This window comes from Rosa rugosa, chromosome 4, assembly GCF_958449725.1.
Source record: "Rosa rugosa chromosome 4, drRosRugo1.1, whole genome shotgun sequence".
Classification (NCBI taxonomy): domain Eukaryota; kingdom Viridiplantae; phylum Streptophyta; class Magnoliopsida; order Rosales; family Rosaceae; genus Rosa; species Rosa rugosa.
Genome location: NC_084823.1, coordinates 4,340,725 through 4,357,015, shown reverse-complemented (window position 1 = coordinate 4,357,015; position 16,291 = coordinate 4,340,725). Strand labels below are relative to the sequence as shown.

At 40.1% G+C, this 16,291-nt stretch overlaps 3 protein-coding genes across 3 annotated transcripts; 2 read left to right on the top strand and 1 right to left on the bottom strand.

The window, feature by feature from the left end:
• Nucleotides 1-2,190: 2,190 nt before the first annotated feature.
• LOC133706397 (uncharacterized) lies at nt 2,191-4,991 on the top strand. Its single transcript, XM_062131931.1, has 2 exons — nt 2,191-3,398; nt 4,656-4,991. Exons 1-2 carry the CDS (start codon nt 2,242-2,244, stop codon nt 4,660-4,662), a joined length of 1,164 nt encoding a protein of 387 aa, XP_061987915.1. The 5' UTR covers nt 2,191-2,241; the 3' UTR covers nt 4,663-4,991.
• A 5,960-nt stretch (nt 4,992-10,951) lies between these two features.
• Nucleotides 10,952-11,641, bottom strand: LOC133744198 (uncharacterized). The gene has a single exon (XM_062172339.1). It carries the CDS (start codon nt 11,639-11,641, stop codon nt 10,952-10,954), a length of 690 nt encoding a protein of 229 aa, XP_062028323.1.
• Nucleotides 11,642-12,487: 846 nt separating this feature from the next.
• Nucleotides 12,488-14,781, top strand: LOC133746456 (F-box protein FBW2-like). Its single transcript, XM_062174637.1, has 3 exons — nt 12,488-12,607; nt 13,412-13,736; nt 13,990-14,781. Exons 2-3 carry the CDS (start codon nt 13,429-13,431, stop codon nt 14,546-14,548), a joined length of 867 nt encoding a protein of 288 aa, XP_062030621.1. The 5' UTR covers nt 12,488-12,607; nt 13,412-13,428; the 3' UTR covers nt 14,549-14,781.
• The last annotated feature ends 1,510 nt before the right edge of the window (nt 14,782-16,291 follow it).

The window sequence follows — 16,291 nt, the reverse complement described above, 5'->3', positions numbered from 1 at the left end:
AAATTTGTTTTGATTTAAAAGGTGGGACCTTACACGGTAGGAAAATAAAACAGTTTTGAGATAAACACCAAATGAATACAAATGAGACCAGAATGAGGGTCGCCAAAATGAGACCAGAAAACAACAGTAGTTACAAAACATTTTAGATGAAACCAAAATAGTCATTTTAGATGAAATCGGAACAGAAATTTCAACTATTTTCGTCGTCGTTTGGGTCTCGATCTACTAAGTTAACCCTAAACCTTAAATACCTGATAAAACTAAATACTCATAACCGCTTATTCACAGCTTCTTTTTTCGATCTATCGCCTCTCCCACTCTCATGATTATGAGCTAGATCAACTAACGCAAAAAATTTGGGAAGTTTATCTTCTCATGGTTCAGCTCCTTTTAGGGAAGTATAAACATATAAAGAGTACGTAAACCGCTTTGTTTGATACTGAAATGACAATTGGATTAATTTGGTCATCATGAACAAATTTTTTTTTTAAAACTAATGATGTGGTGGATGAACATCTCAATTTATTAGTTTGACCGTTGGATGATATAATATGGAATTGAAGTACCTACCTACAATAAAAATATTAGCCATTGTCATCGTTGTTCTGATCTTGATCAATATTGTCGAACACAATAAAAGAACTACTCAATGTCAATAACTCTGTCATCATTCTTGTTGTTAACGCATTGTTTGGTCCGCACTCTCGTATGCTTAAACAATTAAACTATATCAATGATTTAAAATCAATTTGAGAGAATGACTGTAATCATCAAAACATTAAATTAAATGTTATAATGAGTTAAAATATTTACAGTTATAGTGAATGTTAACCATTTACTTTTAGAATTTTAATTAAGTAAAGGATGGAGTTCGGATTAATAAAATTTAACTTTAGTTGTTATTACTTAATTAATACTGATATTCAATCTATCAACTTAAAAATATTTTCTTATAAGAGCTTTATACACCTAAGTTGGGCCAGAGCAGTGATCAGCTCTACACCCGGCCCAAATAGAGGCCCAAACCCGTTCCAACCAAAATCTGAATCCAATCACTCCCGACAGTCCGACACCAAACCCGGACCTCTGTGCCTTCCATTCCGGCGGCACGCCAGCCGGCGCTTCTTCTCAGCAACAGACCTGACTTTTCCACGCATCCTTCTTCGTCTCAGCCGTCCAGCATGGACTGGAAGTCTCTGCTGCAAACATGGTTGATTCTTGGACTCTGTTCATCTTCTCAACCAAGCAAAAACAAACAGAGAAATGAATTATTGGACTAACGGACTAACCAAATAAGTAATAACTACAGCTAGATCAGATTCCATACAGGAAGGACGGGATTCATGGTTTTAATTCAAGATGACAAAACTTCAAATCACAAAGTACTAGTGCCAAAAGGTTCAATTTTTCTTAATAAAATCATGAAAATCGTAAGAGACAAAAGAACAAAGGCACCCTTTGATCAAAAGGGGTTTGTTTATTAGAAAATCAACCTGCTTTTGGTTGGGCAGATGGACATCAAGGCACCCAAAGAATCTGAGCTGCTAAACCTCTTCATGATGACTCCTACTGAAACTGGTTGAAATTTGTACGCAGCCGATCCTCTCACTCGATTAGAAAAAGGGCGGTTGATCTGGACGGACTCGGGTCTGGTGCATATCTCTCTCTCTCTATCTCCATCTTCTTCTTCCTCTCCGATCTTCGTTTTCCCACTCTGGATAGCAACCCACGCAACGGTTTAGCTATTCGTTTTTTACCATCCAATTTTTTTTACATAAAGAGAACACAGACGTTGACTGTCAGACTAAGAGTTAGTTTGAATCGATGGCCGAGATGACTAGAAAGCTGACCCCACACATTGGACGTCTCAGATTATACCACGTGTCTATCAGACACTCCGTGTACTTCCACCACCGTGTATTGAAGAATTTTCGGTAAAGGTTAAGAACCTTGAGCGTCACGTATATTTGGGCTGTCAATTCAAGGTCGGTGTCCGTGGGAAGCTTCCACATCCCAAAATGGGGACTAAAGTTCGGGAATCTAGTCCCTTCACGAAAAAGTGATGATCGCCTTGAGGGTAAGCCTCTTCCCGTTTTGGCCCAATAAGTTTTTAGGCCCATCTCTGACCCGACCCGTTTTACAGGCACTTTAAAAACGTCCTCCTTGCTCCTCTTCCCACTCTAGAACACAGTTCTGTGATTTGCCCACACTATTTCCTCCTCCAACTTCCAAGTTCCAACAATGGAACCCCAAGAACACCACCACCACCACCACCCCCAATCCCCGGAAACCCCACCACCCTCCACCACCACCATTTCGCCGCCGGCCTGCTGCAAATGCGGCGCCCCCACCGCCTTCGCCGCCCCTCCGCCGTCGTGCTCGCCGCCCCCAAACTACCGCCCCATCCGAGCCCCCGCCATCAATCTACCCCCAAACAACAACTCCCAACAAGCCATCATCCTCGCCCCGGTCCCACAATCCAAGCCGGTCCCACCAATCTCCCCTCCCTTCCTCTTCCAAACCCCCTCCAAAAAAATCCAATCCCCCGACGACATCCGCCGCTTCCACGACTCCGATTCCGGCAAGCACTTCCTCGGCTTCGTCGTCGCCCTCTCGGAATCCATCCGCGGCAAGAAAATCTCCGATCCCTGCCACGTGTCCCCCGTCACCGCCGCCATCGTCTCCATTCTCGAAACCTTGCTCAAATGGGTCGACGAAATCCCGCCGACTCAGCAAGCCGCCCGATACGGCAACGTTTCGTACCGCGCCTGGCACGAGCGATTGGTCGAAAATAGCCCTGACCTAATGCGGAAATTCCTCCCTGACCATCTCGAAGCTTCCACCGTCGAGATCGTACTTTATTTCACTGATGGCTTCGGAAACGCTAGCCGGATCGACTACGGCACCGGCCACGAGACCAATTTCGCGGCGTGGCTTTACTGCCTGGCGAGAATGGAGGTCATTAAGGAAGAGGACTACCCTGCCGTGGTGGCCAGAGTGTTCGTCAAGTACTTGGAGCTGATGAGGAAGCTGCAGTTGGTCTATTGCTTAGAGCCGGCGGGGTCTCACGGCGTTTGGGGCCTCGACGACTACCATTTCCTGCCGTTTATTTTCGGCTCTTCGCAGTTGATTGATCACAAGTATATGAAGCCGAAGTCGATTCATAATGATGATATATTGGAGAACTTTTCGAAAGAGTATATGTATCTTTCGGGGATTGCTTTCGTGAAGAAGGTGAAGAAGGGGCCGTTTTCGGAGCACTCTCCTTTGTTGGATGATATTAGTGGAGTGCCGAATTGGAAGAAAGTTAATAGTGGGATGCTGAAGATGTATAAGGTTGAGGTGTTGGAGAAGGTACCAATTATGCAGCATTTCCTATTTGGCTGGCTCATCAACTGGTATGCCCCGTTTAGCTTTATCTAAACAATTAGCATAGATTGTAATACAGTGACAAATTTGTACTTTTTGGCTTCTAGAGTTAAGTTATTAAGCAATGAAAGGCAGGAGTAGTTTCATTTTTTCATATTTTAGTTCTGAGACAAGCGTTTTTCTGATCTTCTGGTTGTAGTCTATGGTAGAGTAAACTTTAGGGTTCATGTACTGCTTTAGTTATGTGAAACTAGTTTCTAATGAGCCACACTTAAGCTGGACCAACTGGTTGGCCAAGCTGGATGAACTGACACAAGATATTAATTAAGTGCTTGGTTGTGTTCAGAAGGTGGATTAATAATTTGTTCTGGGTGTAGCCGGATTGCAGATAAAATTTCAAATCTTCTACTTATTAGAGACTGTTTCCAGTATTGGTTTATGTTTCTTTGAAGAATCAGGCCACTGCCTATAAGCGTTTAATAGGTGTTGTAGTTAGGATCAGAGGATATATCCTAGGCAATTGCCTCCATCTTTTTATCCTTGATGTTCCCTTTCCCCGTATGACTTCATGTGAAGATGCCAACCATATTGCTTCTCCTCTGAGCTTTTTATTTCAACTCTAACAACATACCTGATACGGTAATTTGAGAGCCAGGCTTTTAGATGATCACATAGCCCATATCTATCATCCATGGTTATAATCAAGCGATGATTTTCAGATTCTCTTTGTTGTACATTTGAGTTGTGCACTAGCATCAAGTGTGCCTGGAGTTGCAGGGACAGGTTTTCTAAGTCTCAAAATTGGTATCCTGTCCTCTTTTATTGTGACAAATATAGTTAAAGCCTAAAATACATCAAACTTTACCTGTCTTCTCAGTCATCTTTGTGAAATCCAGAACTTAGTTGTTGTTATCAGTCATCTTTGTGACATCCAGAACTTGGTTGTTGGGCTTACCTGTAACTCTGTAAGAGTATGTGATGACTATTTTGACCTATAAACATAGGATAACAGTGTAAAGAATAGTGTCGCATTAGATTAGATTACTTATGGCAAGTACTTGTCCAATAGTAGTATGGTTTTTTAAAAATAGTTTCAGAATCGATTAATATTGAACAGACTATATAGAAGCTGCATTTCTCATATCGCATGTGTCAATCATGATTTGACATATGAATTTCAAATGTGGAATTGTACATTTGAAGTGTTAACTATTGCTGGATGGATAAGTGTGTTTTCATATTGTTTGTTAACTGATTTTTTTTCCTCCATTGTTTGTTTTTCCCAGGGATTAGGTGACATGAGATTTATTGCGGAATCTTTTGTGGGAGCAAGTCGTTGATTTTCTGTCGGGTTATAAGTCGGTAGAAGTTTAGAAAGTTACTAATTGAAATATACTTCTGCTCTTTTGTAAATACTGCTCTGGTTACTGAATATGTGGTCTTGTTATGCGAGTGCATTTTCTATTGATATAAAAATTTCACTCAGAATGGAAGAGTGATGTATTTCTGAAATGGAGAATGGAAATTGGATCTCAAAGGAGTATATGTCCATAATAATGGATAACTATATTCGTGATGAGCTTGGATTCTTTTCCTCCTTAACCAGTAGGAGGATATTGATTTGATTAGATTCAATAACCATGAGCATGAGCTAGAGTCTATCATGTAGTTAACTAAGAAAGAAATAAGAATCTCGAAACTCTATCAAGTAGATGTAACTCATTATAGATCTGTTTTCAGGTCGCTATAGCAGCGAACTTATAGTACAAAGAATAATGGGTTCCATATCTTCTAGGGCAAAATCATCAGTCACCCTCTCATTAGCTAAACACACAATTGTGATGCCAATAGAATGTCGCTTCCTAAAAACAAATAGGAGCAACTCCTTATTCATAAGCCGCTTAAAGGTGCGCTAATCATTCAGGATAGTTACCAACTCCAATAGAAACCATGATTCAAACGATAGGCACTTCAATACCATATACCAACCTTAAAGCCCAAGAAGGTCAAATTCTTAAGCCAGTTCATCATAATCCACTAAGTAATAAATGAGTGTGGCAAAACATCCTCCTTAAAAGCCTATGAATTAGGCCCAGATAGCTCATATATGAGTCAAGGCCCAAAAACCCAAAACCACACTCAAGCAACCTTAGCAGAAGCACAAGCCAACATTTACCACGCTGCGGCTGCCAAGCTTTCCAGCAGTCGGCCTTTCCAGCACGACATCATGTCGTCAACTCCCTGTCAAAACGGTTTGCACACCAGCAATTTGAGATACTAACTGTCCACCACCAGGAACTCAAATCTGAGCAAAAGCAGCAAGCAAAAGATCCAAAGCCGATCTGCAATCACGCGCACCTCGACCTCCATCTACTGTCTAAACCCGACGCCGATCTACTTACGCGCGTCTCGACCATGATGTCTCAGTGCGCTGTAGACCAGCGATCAAACCAAGCTGCAAATGTTCCGACCTTCTTCACCACCATGCAGCACTGAACCTTAGCGCCTAGTGTTCCCACGACCCCCGAAGAAGCCTTGCTGGTGCCAGAAAACAAACGGTAATCAGAAAATTTTTCTGCCGCGCTTTGCTATAACTACAAAAAACTAAGACATAGTATATAGGCATAGCATTACAAGAGAAACTACATTTTGTACTGTTCCTTCAAGGTAGGGTTAAGAGGTTTGGCTTTGTAAGGCAACTGTAGAAGTTTTTCCTCAACAACTATCCTCTGTTTAGGAGGGTTCTTTTTCCAGACCTATGAAGAGGTTTGGCTCAACATGAAGTGGGCCCATAGCAACCCAAAGCTTTGATAGTTCAATTTGATATGGGCACCCAGTTGCAACAGTTGGTCGTTGGCCGGCCACCATAAACATTGTTTACATCCCACATAGACACCAAGTTGTAGTTTTTCTGCCTTCTTAGAATCTCACTATCAACATGAGCATCGCAGTCTAGATCCTAAGCAGACAAACCTATATTTTGAGCAGCCCAAACCAGAGCTGGTATAACCCCCAGATGCAGCAGCACAAGATTGCTACCATCCTAGGCCACCTCAGTGACTGCGACACCAACTGCAACAAGGCCGCCTACCAGAACAAAATCCAATCGCCACTCATAAACACTATCAGCATCTTAGTTTTGTTGTTTAAAACGCGCCGATTCGCAGGCCATTTCTCTAGCACCTTCGCCATCAAAGTTACCCAGAACTTGGCTTCGATTTGAGTCCAAATACAGCCCAACCACCAAATTGATATGGTCACCCAAACACAACTTTGGACCAACAACAATTCCAACGGTTCTTACAACTCTGGCTAGGCAACATGCCATGGTGCAACAAGTTTCCTCTCAAAATCGGGTTCGGGGCACCCAAACTGCCTCCCTTGTCCAGGGATCTGGAAAACAGGCTGCCATAAATATTCAGGCCCCCACCAAGACTTCAGGCAGCTGTCAAGCAGATTGCCCGCCTAAAGGACGGTCCAACTATTGACGAACCAGAAGCATCATGCCCATTACCGACAAAGACATAAGATGGGAAGAAGAGTATCGAACCCAAAAGCTTTGGACTTGAAAGCTAATCGGAACCATCGTGTGTATTGCGGACTCAAGGAGATGGTGTTAGGGTTAGGACAAGAACAAACACTGCTAGGGAGAATAGAGTTTTCATGTTAAAGAGTTATAATTGTGATTGAATTAATATTCCTTCTATTGATAATCATCAATATATACAGATGTACAACTTTGATGAACAAGGAAATCCCATAATCTATGGATACAAATAAGGTCATAATCCTATTGTACATGATTTCCTAAAGATATAAGAAATCTATTCTTAATTACATAATATTCTCAACACTCCCCCTCAAGTTGGAGAGTGGATGTCAAGAACTCCCAACTTGTGCAGCAAATTCTTAAACCTTTCTTTGCCCAATGCTTTTGTAAAAATGTCTGCCAATTACTGCAAGGTTCCAACAAATCTAGTGCGAACGGACCCATCAATTATCTTGTCACGAATGAAGTGACAGTCCATCTCAATATGACGAGTTCTTTCATGAAAAAATGGATTTGCAGCAGTGTGTAAAGCTATTTGATTATCACAATATAACATGGCAGGTTTGGCAATAGGTATGTGCAAATCAGCAAACAAGTTTTGCAACCAAGTAAGTTCACAACATGTACCTACCATGGCTCTGTATTCATCTTCAGCACTTGATAAAGAAACTGTTTCTGTCTTTTGGTGCGCCATGAAATAAGAGATTTTCCCAAGAACACGCAATAGCCAGTGGTAGAATGGCGAGTAATGGGGCAACCCGCCCAATCAGAATCACAAAAAGCTCTCAAACTTAAATCGTTTCCAGTATGCAAAAGAAGACCTTGACCAGGACATGACTTTAAATACCTGACAACCCAAAGTGCTGCAGCCATATGATGTAGACGTGGCTCATGCATAAATCTGCTTAAAACATGAACTGAATAGGTAATGTCAGGTCTGGTGATGGTGAGATATATGAGGCGGCCAACCAAAAGCCTATATGCTGCCGAATCCTTAAGCAATTCTCCCTTATCTGACAATTTTGTTTCTTCCAGTGGAAACTCAACAGGTTTGGCACCCAAAAAACCGGTATCCTTGATAATTTCCAACGCATACTTCCTTTGGGATAAATATATACCTTTTCTTGAACGAGCAATTTCAATCCCAAGGAAATACTTAAGATCACCCAAGTCTTTAATTCTAAAGCGGGTATGCAGAAACTGTTTAAGAGCCTTAATGGAGTCCAGATTATTCCCAATGATGAGAATATCATCAACATAAATCAACAATACTGTAAGGGAATTACCAACCTTCTGAATAAAGAGAGAATAGTCGGCCTTTGATTGAGTGAATCCAGCAGAAAGTATAGCCTCAGTAAATTTAGCAAACCATTGCCGTGATGCCTGTTTCAAACCATACAAGGACTTGTTGAGGCGACAAACATAATTCTCCCCCTGTCACTGAATACCAGGAGGAGGTGACATGTACAGCTCTTCATGGAGGTCCCCATTAAGAAAGGCATTATTAAAGTCAAGTTGGTGAAGGGACCAAGCTTGACAGGCTGCAAGGGCAAGAACACAACAGACAGTAATCATCTTTGTAGTAGGGGAAAAAGTATCATGGTAATCGATACCTGCAGCATGTGTAAAACCCTTAGAAACCAGACGAGCTTTATAATGCTCAATAGAACCATCTGCCTTACGTTTAATCCGGTATACCCACTTACAAGCAATAGGGCATTTTCCAAGAGGAAGAGGAACAAGAGTCCAAGTATTATTGGCAACAAGAGCGGCAAGCTTGGCATCCATGGCAGTTTGCCATTTAGGATCAGAGGTAGCTTGAGCATAAGAGGTAGGCTCCTCATCCCTGCTAATGGCAGCAACATAGGATAGGTGCAGCGGTGAGTAACGCTGATAGGAGATGAAATTGCAGAGAGGATAGTGTGTACCTTTGAGAGGATTCGGCGAAGGAGATGACAAAATCACTTGCGAGCATACGTAGTCCTTGAGAAGGACATTAGGAACATGGGTACGTTGTGAGTCGCGGAGCAAAGATGGGATCTTGGTCGGCCAAAGGAGGAGGTTCAATGGCAGGTTGTTCGATGGGAAGAGGAGAGGAAGGAGGGGAGGCTAATGTTGGTTCGTCAGAGGATTGCAACGAGGTATCAATCCTGGGCAGGGATTGGAGCGAGGTATCAATCCTGGGCGGGGATTGTAACGAGGTATCAATCCTGGGTGGTGCAGGTTCTAGAGAGGAAGAGGGAGGAGCGGGAGGTGGTGTAGATGGTTGAGGTGAGATGGTGTTGTCAAGGATAGGAACAAGAAGCGGCAAGGAAGGAGGAGAAGATGACGAAATCCCTTGAGAAGAGGACTGAAAATGGAAAGTATCCCCTAAAAAGATAACATCACGATTTGTAAAAATCTTTTTGGTTTCAAGATTATATAACTTATATGATTTCTGACCAATCGGATATCCAATGAAAATGCATTTATGAACACGTGGAGAAAACTTTGATAAAGGATTGACAGAAGTGGCAAAAGCTACACATCCAAAAACACGCATTCGAGAATAATCAGGAGGTTTATTGTAAAGTACCTCAAAAGGAGTTTTCTTGTGGAATAAAAGAGTGGGCGGCCTATTAATTGTGTAGGCAGTGGTGAGAAGACACTCACCCCAAAATTGAAGAGGCAAATGAGATTGGAAACGAAGAGCTCGAGCAACTTCTAGGAGTTGTCGATGCTTGCGCTCAACAACACCATTTTGTTGAGGTGTGTAAACGCAAGAATGCTGAAAAATGACTCCTTGATCTTGAAAGAAGTTGTGTAAAGAAAGAAATTCAGTGCCATTATCGGAACGAAATTGTTGAACATGGGTATTAAATTGAGTCTTAACATAGGCAAAAAAATGTCGAAGTAAATGTTGCGTCTCACTTTTGTGACGCATGAGAAAAACCCATGTAAAACGAGAAAAATAATCCACTATAGTCAAAAAATAATGAGCACCATTAAGAGAAGGCGTCTTATGACGTCCCCAAATATCACACTGAATAAGGGAAAAACATCGAGAAGTTTTTATTGAACTGGAAAAAAAAGGTTGGCGGGTCTGTTTAGTTAAAGGACAAACCGCACATTTATGACTAGAATCAAAAATAAAAGAAAGAGAATTCTTGGCTAGAAATTGTAAACGAGCAGGAGAGGGGTGTCCCAAGCGGCGATGCCAGAGATCAGATGAGATGGTAATATGACCGGCAAAAGGATGTGTGGTAGGAATGGTGGAAGACAATGCCACAAGATAGTACAAATTTCCATGTCGCTTACCCACACCAATCATCATCCTCATAGCCAAATCCTGCAAAATACACCAAGAAGGGAAAAAGGTTACTGAACAGTGCAAATCATCTATAGTGCATCCAACAGACATCAAATTAACATCGAATGAAGGAACACAAAGCACATCTCGCAAAACTGCATTATTAATGGTAATTGACCCTTTCATAGTGATGTTTGTCTTGGCTTCACTAGGCAAAGAAACAGAAGGAAAAGATTCATCTTGTGGCTAGTAAAAAGATGTGGTGAATTAATCATGTGATGAGTTGCTCCACTATCAATTATCCATCGATTAGGATCCACCAAAGACAAACCTGAAGCAAACTATGTAGCAGAAGCGGCGTTAGCCTGAGGAGTTGGTGGCTTAGGATTCAATGCAGCAATGACCTGAGTGTATTGATCTTCAGTCAGGTTGGGAAGTGTGGCTTGCAGCTCCTTAAATGAAGGTGTGCAATCAACATGACTAGCAGAGGCATCATTGCGTGGTGGAGGTCGATTTCCTTGTTGTTGATTGCGTTTATAGAGCCGATGACCAGGTGGAAAGCCATGTTTCATGTGAGAAGTCTCCTCAGTATGATAAAATTTGTTACAATAGGTGCACTGAACTGGAGTACGATTGCAAGAACTGTTGCCTTGATTGCCTGGATTAAAAGATTGCTGCTTGGGATTGTTACGGATGGCCATTGTTGTTGCGTTGGATGGAGCAAGGGCAGCAACACCAAGTTCTCACTGCTTCTCTTCCTGAGTTACTGAAGCATAGGCCTGTCGCACGGAAGGTAATGGATTCATTAGCAAAATTTGACCACGAGTACCTGCATATGATTCGTTCAAGCCCATAAGGAATTGCATGAGTTTGGTGCGGTCATTCTGTGCCCCACAAGTGCAATTCTCCACTGTATTGTATGAGGCAAGTTCGTCCCAAAGTGCTTTCAACTTGGTATAATAAGCAGCGATTGACAACTGGCCTTGTTCAATCTTGTAGATGTCTCTTTGAACCTGGAAGATACGTGGGGCATTTCCCAAGGCGAAGCATTCCCTGAGATCTTCCCAAGTAGCATGAGGTGTTGTGCAGGAGAGGACCGAATCAGCAAGGTCTGGTTCAAGAGAATTGAGAATCCAGGACAAGACCATGTCATTGCATCGCTGCCATAGAGCATGTTCCTCTGGTTTCTTGATTGCAGAGGGTTCTTTGATTGCACCGGTGATGAATTTGGTCTTATTCTTCGCACTCAAGGAGATCCTCATGACGCGACACCATGAGTTGTAATTGTCTCCTGTCAATTTCTTGGAGACGAGGATGAGACCAGGATGGTCTGAATGATGGAGGAATAGCGGATTTGCATATTCATCAGAGGAGGTGCCACTGGTGCCGCTGCCACTATTGGGAGTTTCAGAAAAGATATCGTCTCCAGCCATGAAGGGTTAGGGAAAACGAAGAAGGATAAAGGCTGCAAAACAATTTGCAAAAGAAAGAAGAGTCAGGACGTTGCCTGCTCTGATACCATAAAGAGTTATAATTGTGATTGAATTGATATTCCTTCTATTAATAATCATCAATATATACAGATGCATGTACAACCTTGATGAACAAGGAAATCCTATAATCTAGGGATACAAATAAGGTCATAATCCTATTGTACATGATTTCCTAAAGATACAAGAAATCTATTTTTAATTACATAATATTCTCAACACATGTTAGTAACTATTTTTCTAATAGGCATTTCTTGCATTGCCAATAAACAGCAATATTGATAATTATCTTGGCACCAAAAAGAGGGTTTCATTTCATATTTCTTACGATAATAAATCTTTTTATTTTTGGTTTAATAAATTAACAAATCCATCCATAGTTAGTAAATATGGAGCATATATAATACAAGAAACAAATATTTAGATAATTTTGTTTAATAATTCGTTGAAAATTTCAATAAAATATTTTTAATTAATTAATTTTTAAATTCTATAATATTCATTTTTGGTCAATAATGTGTAAAATTCGAAGAAAAAAAATTGTAGAAAATTGTGTGTGATATTTTCCAATTTAAAAATACAAAAAATTTAACAAATTTTCATCAAAAATATATCAATATGTAAATTATTTCTGTATTAACAAAAAAAATTCTATCATTTTTGTAACCAAAAAAAAAAAATTCTACCATTTTTACCAGAAAATTAAAAAAAAATCCATCAACACAGACACGCGGCAGCACCATGCTATTCTAATAAACTCTGAGCCTCCGAGAACGTTTCAAGTGGTTTAAGCACGAAAGGGGAGATTCTGAGCTCTGAAGAGAATTTAGAGCGAACACCACAGCCTGAAGCTTTTCATTTTCCAATTACTAATTTCAAGTCTTTCCAGCCGAAAACTCTCTTCCACGGGTAATGTTGATCATTTAGGTTCTGATTCTATGTGGGTTTCACTGGAATTATCATTTGCAATGTATCTCTTCGTTTATATTTAGAGAAATGTGTTTCATGAAATGCACTATGTAAACGCATACCTTGATTTTCATTGAAACTTCTCTGATAATAAAAATTAATGGGTACTTTTTAGTTTCACTTATTTTGAATTTTGATAGATAAGCTGAAAAGACTCAAAAGAGTGAAGTTTTTTTTTTTTTTTTGGGAAGAGACCAATACCACTCCTGAGATTTTTCAGGGTAATTCTTCATTTGATTTTGGTGATTGTAAAACTTGGGTCTCGTTTTATAGTCTTTCCATTCTGTATTGATCTTCCACTTAAGGCTAATCACTCTCGACTTGATTGCATGTGGGTTTTTTTTCTCTCTAAGTTGTCGGGTTATACTGAGAGAAATGTGTTTGATGAGATGAACTTCTGAAAATATACCTTGAACAACATTGGTAGTATATGGATGTTGTTGAACTGCAACAAGGAGGATTCTTTATTTAGCTTATATAGCAACTGTTATATATGGTTTTGATGGAATAGAATATTTAATCGCATTGAGGCTGTCAGGTATTTTAAATTCACGTTTGGAGGATTAATCAGCATTGTTTTCTTCGTAAGGGGAAAAATTTAGCTTAGAGCATTCTGATTTCAAATCCTGGTTCTGCCGCTTGGTTTTATGGATTATGTTTGTACATAGCTGGTCTTGTTTTGTGCTCTTTCCCTTCTGCTTGTTGGCCAGTGTAAACATTGATTTTCCAATTTTTGTTTCTCAGTATCTTAAGGCAGCTAGATGGAAACGGCAAGTGATTTTCGGCATTGGGATGAATTAATACCTGAGGCATTGAGTCTGATATTCAACAGCCTTTCTTTTAAGGAGAAGCTAACAGTGATTCCAATGGTTTGCAAACCATGGAGCAAGGCAGTTATGGGGTCTGACTGCTGGCAAGAGATAGACATTGAGGAATGGAGTAATGAATGCCAGCCGCAACACCTTGATCGCATGATTCAAATGCTGGTGGCAAGAAGTTGTGGATCAATGAGAAAGCTGTGTGTTTCCGAACTCCAAAACGACATGATTTTCACCTTCATTGCTGAACAGTAAGCAGAAAGCAGTTGTATCACATATTTCAACTTCAAAATATTTTTTGCAAACCAGTTTGCCTCTGTGATTGCTTAATGGGTTAATATTAGTGGTATATGCGTGATGGACCTCTGGCTTACTCATGATGCTATTTTTATGTATGCTTTGCAAATCACCATTTCATGCCATGTGTTGATCAAGTGTTTATAGTTATATAAGAGTGGTTTTAATAGTCATCTTATGTGAGTCCTTTTTTCTTTGTTTTGCAAGTGCTAATACCCTTCAGACCTTGAGACTGCGAAGAAGTCAAATGAGTGATTCAGTGGTAGAACAGACAATTGGACGGTTTTCTAATATCACCTTCTTGGATCTTAGCTACTGTGGTAAAATTGGTAGTCGTGCTCTAAAGGCCATCGGAATGAACTGTAAATTGCTCATGGGACTGTGCCGGAACAGATATCCAGGGCACACGGCAGGCACCCTTATGAATAATGAGGCTCATGCCATTGCCACCACAATGCCTAGACTGAAGCACCTTGAGATGGCATACCATCTCATCAACACACAAGAGGCTCTTCAAATACTTGAGAGCTGCCCTGAGCTCGAATTTTTGGATTTGAGAGGATGTTGGGATGTTCAGCTTGATGATAAGTTCTTAGGGGAGAAGTTCCCAAAGTTGAAGGTTCTAGGGCCTCCTGCGGACTACTACTATGATGAGGACTTGGAATGTTGCATGAATAACTCAGATGCTTCTTCTGACGGTTCCCCCTTCGAATATGAGGATCTATCTGAGGAATATCTGTCCGATGAGTATTTGTCTGACAGATAACTAATCTGATCAAATTCTGTTTGAGTAGTAAGTCCTTAGTAGAACTTGATGATCGGCCCCTTATTCACTGGCCAACGCTCTATATTTAGCCTTTCTTTAACATTTACATCACCCTTTTTTCTATTTAGTCCATATGAATCTTTGCACTTTTTTTTTTTTTTTTTGATTGCTAAGTGAATCTTTGCACTTGATATTTAATATCAGGTATTCTTCTGTGTTATAAGAAGTTCTATAGATTTCTTTAGTTCTTGGCCGTTCCAGTGATCTCTAAATCACACAGAACATCCATTTTTTTAAAAACAGCACACTTTCATGTATAAGCCTAGGGGAGGACATTACCTTATTCTATGTTTTCTGCAAACTTTAGCAAGTAAATTATTGTCCACGAAGTCACAAACCCTTTCTGCTTTTATATTTAAAACGCTACTTATTATTCTTCATCCTGATCTTGACTCAGCAGCTTAAGGCAATAATTAAAAAGTGAGTGAATAGTGTTACGACGGAATGCCCCACCAGTCCAATGAGTGGACTTGCTCTCAAAGTTTTCACTTCAATCGCTATCAAACTTTCTTTGCATCCACGGCAAAAAAATTTATGTCTAATGTTTCCGACAACAAAATTGAAGGCAGCTTTTCTCAATCATTTCAAACAAATCCATCAAAATATAACCTAACAAAAACAAAAATCACACAATAATTGATAGTTTACATGGTCTTAATTTAGTTGCTAGAAGACCAAATGAGGTTACATGTTGAGATCTAAATCTTTAAGATGAACAGAAATGTCCTGCATTATTATAAAGACATCACACATCCCCCCTACTGGACTAAACTAACAGGACTGTTTTTGCATTATTATTTTATGACCTGATGATTTTGTCTGGGAATGGGAATAGAGATCCTATTATTCCCCACGCGCATGTTGCGCCAAAAAGAATAGGAATAAAAAGGTACACACCCCACTCGACCTTTTTGGTCTTTTCACTTGCAAACCATCTTAGTATTATTCATCCTTACGTGGAAAAGGTAAGGTTCTCTGTCTGTGCTCTTCAGAATTTTTCAGATGAGTCTCTATCAAACTGGTGCAACACTTGTGGCTGGTTAGTCCACAGGTAAGTCGCAACCTTTTCGTAGATTCATACCTTTCACTGCAACCAACAACCACGTTGCGTGGATTCACTGTTCATGTCCAGTGGGTTAAGGCATGGGTTAAATAGTTAATTATTCTTGCCAATGGAAAGTCAAAAAACAAAACGTAATTTTCAAGGCATTAAATTGTCATCACTGTAAAAGTAAGCATTATGGATTTTTTCTTTTGGGACAATAAAAAATAAGACAATTGTGAAATTAGAAATGTATTAAGAATTTATGATATCGATACAATAAGTTATGTATAACATTTCGGTACTAAAGATTTATGCACGTGAGACTGTAATATGATCCACATATAAAGATGATCATTTTAAACTCTATTTATTATTTACGTAACCGTAATATCTCGCGTGTGTAGGTATTTATTTTGTCGTTTACAATAACTCAAAATGGTCAATTACTCAATTTTATCGATTGTTAGCTAGCTTAAAGGTAACCGACAAGCGTATATTCTTGAAACTCAACTTTTTAAGTTACGGCTTAAAACAAATGAATAATGTCATGAGTAATTGCCAACTATTAATGCACGTGAGATCCACAATATGATTCACATGCATAGACGATTACAAGCGAACAATCTTTGAACTGTTAG

Coding starts and splice junctions, on each gene's coding strand:
- LOC133706397 (XM_062131931.1), top strand. CDS start 2,242: ATGGAACCCCAAGAACACCACCACCACCACCACCCCCAATCCCCGGAA.
- LOC133744198 (XM_062172339.1), bottom strand. CDS start 11,641: ATGGCTGGAGACGATATCTTTTCTGAAACTCCCAATAGTGGCAGCGGC.
- LOC133746456 (XM_062174637.1), top strand. CDS start 13,429: ATGGAAACGGCAAGTGATTTTCGGCATTGGGATGAATTAATACCTGAG. Junction 13,737..13,989: donor TTCACCTTCATTGCTGAACA/GTAAGCAGAAAG, acceptor TTGTTTTGCAAG/TGCTAATACCCTTCAGACCT.